Below are 9,421 nucleotides of genomic sequence, written 5' to 3' on the forward strand. Positions count from 1 at the left end.
AAGGATTTCTCTGCGCATCTCTGCACCTAGGACAATTATTTCCTTTAGTACAAGGAAAGGGACAATATTTCTCTGCATATCTCTGCACCTAGAAGGACGATTACTTCCTTTAGTACAAGGAAAGAGAGAGAGAAAAGATTTCTCTGCGCATCTCTGCACCTAGATAGACGTAAAGCCTATAGGTAAGTATGATCTCTTGTATATTGCATGTATATTTATATGTACACATATATATTGTGTTTATGCAGGGTGTTTCACTAAAAGTGGGCAATGTTTCTTGTAGCGAATATGTAAAACTAATCTCATAAATTTATAAATTTTTTTTATAATGCATCTTTATCGAGATACTTGTCTTTGAAGTTAAAATTTGAAAAGTATTTTTCTCAAATAACTTATATTACTCTGTGGATTTTAATAATTTATAATAATTACTTTATATTATAAGTAAAGGTCTTTAAAATAGCGTGTAAAATTCCTTTATATCATATCATAGAGCCAGAGATGGACTACCTTTAAGCCTTTTAACAGATAAAATTTTTACAAAACTTTTTATATTTTTAAGTTTTTTTTAGGATCATTCCACAATAAATTACAAATGTCCTCGATGCCAGTTGACAAATGCCGATTTACCAATTATAGCAAAGCAACTTGTCAGCTCATTGGTTAATCGACAACTATTAACTGTCAACGAGAATATTTTCAACCTATTATAGAATAGCCCTCAGATTCTCCACATCTTTTTCTAAAAAAAAAGATACTTTTGTAAAAGTTTACTGTTTTCGAGAAAAACACATTTAAACGATACAAAGTAAATTCAGATGATAGAACAATAATTTTGAATAAAATAGTACGAAATTGCATTGTGTTAAAACTTTTTAAAATGAAATAGATTTAGCCGAAATTTAAAAAACAACTTTAATAATTTGCTTTTAATATTTATTTATTTAGGTATAATTAGCTAATACTTGTGTAAGCACAATCCTATAGTCAGCATGCCTAAAGATGTGAGGTATTTATCACAAAGACGAAGGAATCAAATTATTAATCAAACTTCACATAATAGTAATATTTCATTAGAATCCGTTTTACCGGATGTTTTACTGAATGTATCATCTAATATAGTAGATAATAATATAGTAGATAATAATGTAGTAGATAATAATATAGTAGATAATAATATAGTAGAAGAAGCGGCAAAAAGCGTAAATTCTGATAAAATTTTTTGTAACAATAATATATTATTTGAAGATATAATATACCAATCGGAGGAATCATCAGAATCATCAGTAGAGTTAGAGTCACCATTTAAAAACAATGAAAATACTGATTTACAAGATAATATTGCATTAACAGACAACAAGCAAAGCTTACGGGAAGATTTACAAAGATTAATTATAAATCATAATATACCTCACAGTACTGCTAACGAATTACTTAAAATATTAAGAAAACATGGTCATGTAGAATTACCTGGTGATGTTAGAGTTTTAGTTCATACACCACGTAACGCGTCAATAAATATTAAATGTATGGGTAATGGTCGGTATGTACATTTCGGTCTTAATTCTGCTCTAAAACGATCCATAGAAATTTATTCCAAATTTATTAAGACAGATGAAATTAAAATAAACATAAATATAGATGGTTTACCAATTTCAAAAAGTTCTGGTAGCCAATTATGGCCTATAATGGGATCGATTGAAAATATTAGTATTCCTACATTGCCATTTGTTATTGGTGTGTATCATGGTATGTGTAAACCAAACGATGCAAATGATTTTCTCTCCGGTTTTGTTAACGAATTTTTGTTTCTCTCCGAAAATGGCATAACTGTTTTTAACAATAAATATAAAGTTAGTATTAAGGCAATACTGTGTGATGCTCCAGCCAAATCATTCATCACTTATACGAAAGGTCACACAGGATATTTTTCATGTTCGAAATGTATACAAGAAGGTGACTTTGTAATGAATAGAGTAACTTTTCCTGAAATTAACAATACTTTACGTACAGATGACTCATTTAAAAATCGAACTCAAATTGAACATCACACAGGCAATTCTATATTGGAAAAGCTTTCCATCGGGATGATTTCACAAATTCCGCTCGATTATATGCATCTTGTTTGCTTGGGTGTTACAAAACGATTGTTGACATTATGGATAAAAGGAAATAGAAATAACAGATTACGTGTAGAAAATATTAATTTAATTTCGCAACATTTAATGAATATGAGACATTGCATTCCTTCTGAATTTGCAAGAAAACCTCGACCTTTAGTTGATATTGATAAATGGAAAGCTACGGAATTGCGTCAATTTTTGTTATATACTGGAATAGTAATTTTAAAGTCAACCATTCCTCCGATTTGGTATAATCACTTTCTTTCCCTTAGTGTTGCGATAAGAATAATGGCTGATCCACAAATATGTACGACATTTGTAACTTATGCACATTCGTTATTATTATGGTTTGTTTCTAATTACGGGACTATTTATGGTGAAGAATATCTGTCGCATAATGTTCATAATCTTATTCATATTAGTAATGATGTAAAAACTTTTGGTTCTCTTGACAATTTTAGTTGCTTTAAATATGAAAATAATATGCAGAAGATTAAAAAAAAATTGCATCAATGTGGAAAGCCTTTAGAAGAATTATCAAATCGCCTATTTGAAGAATTACAGCAACCAATTATACCGAGTTCCATCATACACTATCCGATTGTTGTTTATAGTAAAAATAAAATTTCGTGTGTTCAATATGAAAATTTCAAAATTGCAATAACAGAAAATGATAAGTGTGCTGTACTTGATGATAATTCTATAGTTTTTATTTTGGATGTAGTTAAAGAGGACAGTACATTATTCTTTCGTGCAAAACGTTTTTTAAATCCAAAATCTCTTTTCACTGTGCCATGTGCTTCAGAAAAACTAGGTATATATGTCATTTTAAACACAACTGCTTCAGAAATTATAACAATTCCACTCACTAAAATTAAAAAAAAATGTTTAATATTGAAAAATATAGATCAGGTCGATTCTTATATTACAATTCCGCTTCTTCATACTAACAATTAGATGCGCGCTGTAAATTTTTTATGAATTCGTATTTTTTTGTATGTTTCGTATTTTTATATGCTTTACTGATAAATAATTCTAAAAATAGATTGTGAATAAAATGTAAGTCATTGTAATGTATTCCTTTTTGTCTTGAGCTATACAGCACAGATGATTGCAGTAACATTGCAGGAACCTTGTTACATTCAATGTAGTTACATTCAATGTAACTGCAACAGGGTTGGCAAAATTCCATATTTTTTTGATAAAGTCCATGCCAGTGGTAAAAATCGGTATTTTCCGGAAAAAAACCGGCAAAAACTGGCATTTTCTAAAAACGATAAATTAAATAAATTTTTGAATAAATATATGGTAAAAATTTTTAATTTTGCATATTAGTATTTTGTGTATTATGTTTTTTTTTCATTAGACCAAAAATTAATATAAACTTTAGTAATATCTTCAAAGTTTTAAAAAAATGTATTTCATATATTGAATAAAAAAGGACTTTATATTTCTCTCGTTTTTTTTTAAATTATAGTGATTAATATGATTTATTAATTAAAACAAATTTTTTCATAAAGTTATATAAATATATTTTAATGTAATATTATTTTTGCCAGTTTATTTATTCCATTGAATAAAATCCGGGACGGTAAAAACCGGAATTTACCATGGTTTTTTCCACCCACTGGACTTTTCCGGCCAACCCTGAACTGCAACGCTCCTGCAATGTTACTGCAATCATCTGTACTGTATGAGAAGTAATGCTAACTTATATACTTGGAAATTTGCAAGTTTTATCTATATTGAACGAATATTTGTAAGGTGAGTTAAGTGTTTTCAAGTATGCTGTATTAATATTAATATTTAATTTTTTAATTTTGCATTTGCCAATATAATATAGACTGCTTTCGCAAAAAATCAAAATAATCAGGTTGAGATAATTCGTGTGATTAGTCAAATCTGAACTTCATTGAATAAAATTTCAATAAGATGCAATGAAATTTCAGATTTGAGCAATCACAGCACGGATTATTTTAATTTGGATCATTTTGATTTTTCGCGAAAGCAGCCATAGTTGATGTCATGAAATATATATATTTTAATTTGTGAAATAATTTTATATACTGCAATATACTATACATATAATATACTGTTTCCTTTTACAGATTATATTGAAAAATGGAAAATCAGGGCGAACTTATAGTAAAGACATATGCAGTTGTCAAATTTCTGACAGACAGTTTATACTCCGAGGTGCCAATATCGTGGCTTACACGCGAGGACAATAATCAGTTGTGTTATTGGCCGCCACGGAAAATTAATGCTAAAGTTTTGATAGCCAATTATACAAGCCCGAATGTAGAAACTTGGAACCTATATGAAGTTGAAGTCATAAAATACTGCAGTAAGTACTTATGGATTCATATCTTGAGTATATATGCCTTGTTATTATATTACACTATTATTAGATCATATAAGTTAAAATTGAATATATTATTATTGTTGTTATTATTAGTATTATTATCCTTAACTCATACGCCCACGCATAGATTAATGTAGATATCAACTTTTTGTTTTTATAGCATCTTTAGAAGCTGCAAGGAAAAGTGCAGCTGACTCTAATTATGAAACAACTGATGAAGATAGGTTGGGACGTGGTAAAAGGCAACGCATTTCTTATAATCGATTTAGCAGCGAAGAAGAGGAAAATTATGTGTCTCGATCATGTAAAACTTATAAAAGTATGTATTATAAGAAATTGTTTCATTATATTTAGTATACAGGGTGTCTGACTGCCCCCGTAAGTCTGCTCGTGTGCAGATAGATTAAGTCAAACTAAACACAAAAGTCCTGTATCATTTTGCAAATAACCATATAAAAATTTGAGTTATTAATTTAAGAAGATTGTAAATAATCGTATATGATCGTTCTTTTTTATTTAATAACTCTAAATAATACGTAGTTATTTGTAAAATGAATTTAGAACAGAGGACTTTTATGTTTAGTTTGACTTAATCGCTATTTGTACACGAGCGGACGTATAGGAACAGTCAGATATCCAGTACATTATAATTATGCATTAGTCTCTTGATTTTTTATTTTATTTAAAATAAAATTTAATTTAAATATATTTGCATCCTTTATTTTACTAAAAATGTACATATTTGAGTATATAGAGTTCAAATTTATTATCATATTTATTAATAATTACAAATATAAAATATTTCTAAATATTAAAAATTTCTACAGATAAAGTTATCTCGTTTTTGTACGGGATCTTTTGTAAGATAGAGAGTGATGCGTACGAAATTTAGTCTATAAAGCCTTGTGTTCACGATGCTAGAAATCGGACCGAGAAATGTGTAGCCAATGAAATTGCTGCCTTTCCGTAAAAACTGCATATTTATTGGCTACACATTTCTCGGTCCGAGAACTAGGACCGATTTCTAGCATCGTGGACATAAGGCTTTACAGGAAAAATGTTTAAAAAATAATATTTTTTTACAGAGAAACCAATTAGTATGAATATAGTTTCTACTATTCCAGCCTGTCCGGACAACTTAAGATTAAACTATAACACATGCAATAATAATGAAGAAAAGGAAAATGATATGAATAACTTTCCACTTTCACAATCTTATGGTATGTATATTATGTAGTGTATTTAGTATTATTATTATGATATATTTTTATTATTATAAAACTATATATATTTCCAGAAAAAAAAAAGATTTGCACAAATTCCAGTTCAAGTTTTGAATCCAGTGAGAAAATATATAATATTTCTGAATTCCCCATAATATTGCAAGGTATACATATTATTGAAATGAACAAAAATTATAGTTATTGTAATAATTATAGTTATAGTATAATATATTAATGTCTTAATATTGTAGACGGTGCTTCATTATCTGCTCCATTATCTGAAGGAAATCTAGAAATGAAAGGATATCTAGAGGACTCAAATATAAAAATAAGTATGTATTAATATATACATATGGCTATTAATTTAGTAATAGCTACATGTATAAAAGAAGTTAAACTGATCCGTGCGCTGTGATTGGTCAAATTTGAAATATCAATAAGATGCAATGAAATTTCAGATTTGACCAATTACAGCGCACGGATCATTTTAATTTCGCGAAAGCAGCCCATTTAGCAACACAAGTCAACACAAGCATCAATATTATATATATATATATATATATATATATATATATATATATACATTATATTCATTACATTGCAGAAAGAAACCTGAAAGAAATAATACGCTCCCAAGCCACATCTAATTTAATATTGCAAGATATAAAAGAACGGATACAGCGAATTGAAGATGTTATAAGGAACCAGGCTCCAGTTTTAACGAAGAGCAGCGAGACTAGTCTTATTGCTGAACTATTACCCCTACAAACGGTTGAAAACATACGTAATTTTGATTTGCTGTTGCACGAGACCAACGAAGCAGTGACGCAATTTGTAAGTTTCAATAGCATTTTTATTTTAATATACACAACTGTTTTGTGATACGACATACAAATAGTCTTACTATAATAAAATATGGAAAGTTTTCTAATTGTTTATTTCTGTTTATAGAAACAATTTCTGTTAAGAATTGGTGGAAATAATCCTCGCGATATTATTCATCGCATTCTTTCCAAAATATTTTCCAATGAATGTGCTATAAGTTGCTCATGGAAAGGCATCCGTAATAATTTTAAAGTCTCTAACCTATATTTTATTAAAATTGTGAAAAGTATGTTCTATATATTATTTAAACATACCTATTTATCGAAAATTTTTTTATATTTTATTAACTCTATAATATATTTTTTTCCAGGAGAAATTATTTTTAAACATTCCAATTTCACGGAAGCCGAGTTTGATAATATAGCAGCGGAATGGCTGCGTTTTGCAAAACAACGGAAACAGAGAGAAGACAAAGGAAAAGATGTCGAACGTGAACAAAATAATGATGAAAGTAATTAAAAAAGTGAATCGCGAAAGACTGAAGATTAATACTACGATAATTACTGATAAAATAACCGAGATGTATTACTATAGGATAGCTAATTGTGATAACACTTGTTTGTGATATTTAGGAGGACTAAAACACGAGTTGCATATTCTAAAAAGGATTTATGAAAATTTGAAACAACAGCTCAAGCTTGAGACTATGTTGATCGCAATAATTCAAACGGAAACGAATATATTACAGGCCAACGAACTCATTATATGAAAGGAATGAGAAACGGTATTGTGCGCGAACGTACTTTCACAAGTAATTGACATGATAATAGTTATTATGTTGAGAAACATACATCACTTAAAATTAACAAGATGCTTAAGAAAAAATTATACAAAATCTTCATAAGCATAAATAAGTTTTTGTCTACAAAAAAATCTAAAAATAGAATACAAATTTTTAGTTCTTATAGATTTTATTTTCGTTTCCGATAAATTTAAGTTGACATTTTTAAAGTATGTTCATTTTCGTTTTGTATTAATTACGTGCAAGTTACTGATTATATGATTATCATTTTATTATCATTTTGTTTTTGTCTATAGAAAAATCTATAAAAATATAGTACAAATTTTTAGTTCTTATAGATTTTATTCTTATTTATATTTATGTTTTTGTCTAAAAAGTCTAATATGTACAAAATTAGTCTATATGTATTAATATATATATTACATATATATTCAAAAATGAATAATGAATAAAAGAAACTTTATATAAAAACAAATATAATTTATACCTTTTATTAATATATATATCAGCCATTTGAGAATAAAAATTTTAATTGTATATATACTTTTGTTACAAACGCGAATATTATATAAATATTAAATTTTTAAATTAATTCCATGCAAAATTAATCAAAATGTTCTTTAGTTTTGCTTGAAATTAGTTAAATAATTTAATATTTATAGTATTTGCGTTTGTAACAAGTATGCAATAATTAAAATTTTTATTCTCAATATATATATATATATATATATATATATATATATAACTATTCAGTAACAAAAGTATATAAGTTTTATAACATAATTCTTATAATTTACATTACAGTTATATAAATTTTTAACTAATATTTGTACATGTTATGTAAGTATTATATAATTTTGAAGAAAATTATATAACACGTTATTTACATGTTACATTAAATGTTATATAGCTGTAATATATATGAGTAGGAAATTACTACTAACGTGTATATAACCTTATACCTTTGTGTTATATTGCGTGTTACATTTCGTTTTATTATGACAATATAATAGTTATATACCCGTGTTTGCTGGGATCAATGCATGGATCGAGATCGAACATACGGTGTAACGTCGATTCGATCATCATCATGCATACATTTGAAGATTCAAGACTTATTAACTTGGCGGCGTTAATCGTACGAACTCACACTGTTAACGGTCCAACGCTTATAAAACTGTAGGCATCTTTAGAATCGTTTCGAAGCAAATTCAGAATATTGTGACGTTGCTCGTAGAGTCCTTTCCACGCTTCGAGAGATAGTATCAGTTCCTTTCCTCGATGATCTCCTATGGCGATTTCCACGTAACTCGGTGGATCCACTTTGATACCAATTTCGAGGAATTTAAATTCCGTAGCTGTCAATGCGTATCGTCTGCCTAGTATACGAACCGCACGACGCTCCAACGAAATGCTGTAAAAATGAAATTAGTTTGAAAATAATACAATTTGTAAAAAAAAAATATATAAAGATAGAAAGAAGTTAAACTTGCTCGTCACATTTATTCTCAAACGATGGAGTGTCATCACGACTCGGGACGTAATTATTTACACGTCAGCCGGAGCCACTGCTTCTTTTAGCGTAGTACATATTTCCAGATTTTAAAAGTGAACCACCAGTATGAACGGTTAACGCTACACTGATCGTATAAAATTAAGAATATACGTGACGCTTATTTTTAAAAGTAGTGGGGTAAATGTGGTGGGAGATTCTAGAATACTATTGGCGCTATGAAATTTAGGAGAAGGGGAAACGGCGCTCGAATAAAAAGAATTCTTAGAAACGGTTCGTGAGGAAAGGATTGGGGAAGGGGAATAAGAGATAAAACACATTAATGTTTAAATATTTTATTTTTCCAAATCTTGCAATTCTTTCTGGCGTTCCGACCACCAGTTAAATATTTTGAATATATTTTGTAATGCGCAATTCTTAACATGTTTTCCACATCGCATAGTGTTTTTAACATTTAGATTATTTAGAGCAGAGCTGTCCACATTTTGCACTTTTCGGCCGATTTCCGAGGCTCACCGCCTAGCGGCCCCCACTTACGCTCGAGACCTTAGCAACGCGTGGCCCGATAAC

The 9,421-nt window shown here is 28.7% G+C and overlaps 2 protein-coding genes across 4 annotated transcripts; both read left to right on the top strand.

The window, feature by feature from the left end:
* Positions 1-21: 21 nt before the first annotated feature.
* Positions 22-7,578, top strand: LOC145948737 (uncharacterized). 3 transcript variants are annotated; one of them, XM_083058331.1, is made up of 11 exons: positions 22-182; positions 3,683-3,887; positions 4,232-4,470; positions 4,649-4,807; positions 5,574-5,708; positions 5,786-5,875; positions 5,963-6,043; positions 6,316-6,545; positions 6,663-6,822; positions 6,907-7,047; positions 7,169-7,578. In XM_083058331.1, the coding sequence occupies exons 3-11, from the start codon at positions 4,245-4,247 to the stop codon at positions 7,303-7,305; spliced, it is 1,359 nt and encodes a 452-aa protein (XP_082914457.1). In that variant the 5' UTR covers positions 22-182; positions 3,683-3,887; positions 4,232-4,244; the 3' UTR covers positions 7,306-7,578. The 3 variants fall into 3 exon arrangements, with proteins under 3 accessions (XP_082914457.1, XP_082914456.1, XP_082914458.1); XM_083058332.1 differs by lacking the exon at positions 3,683-3,887 and adding an exon at positions 949-1,009 and having other exon boundaries at positions 108-182; XM_083058330.1 differs by lacking the exon at positions 3,683-3,887.
* On the top strand, positions 176-3,687 carry LOC145948736 (uncharacterized). The gene has a single exon (XM_083058329.1). It carries the CDS (start codon positions 993-995, stop codon positions 3,078-3,080), a length of 2,088 nt encoding a protein of 695 aa, XP_082914455.1. The 5' UTR covers positions 176-992; the 3' UTR covers positions 3,081-3,687.
* Positions 7,579-9,421: the final 1,843 nt, after the last annotated feature.

The sequence above is a fragment of the Prenolepis imparis genome, unplaced genomic scaffold (assembly GCF_030444845.1).
Source record: "Prenolepis imparis isolate NDT839.2.m4 unplaced genomic scaffold, iyPreImpa1.0 SCAF_625, whole genome shotgun sequence".
Taxonomy (NCBI): Eukaryota; Metazoa; Arthropoda; class Insecta; order Hymenoptera; family Formicidae; genus Prenolepis; species Prenolepis imparis.

Bases quoted from the DNA above. Each gene is read 5' to 3' on its own strand.
- LOC145948736 (XM_083058329.1), top strand. From the start codon at position 993: ATGCCTAAAGATGTGAGGTATTTATCACAAAGACGAAGGAATCAAATT.
- LOC145948737 (XM_083058331.1), top strand. From the start codon at position 4,245: ATGGAAAATCAGGGCGAACTTATAGTAAAGACATATGCAGTTGTCAAA. The intron at 6,823-6,906 runs GTATGTTCTATA...ATTTTTTTCCAG, and splicing joins TTTTATTAAAATTGTGAAAA to GAGAAATTATTTTTAAACAT. The intron at 7,048-7,168 runs GTAATTAAAAAA...TGTGATATTTAG, and splicing joins TGAACAAAATAATGATGAAA to GAGGACTAAAACACGAGTTG.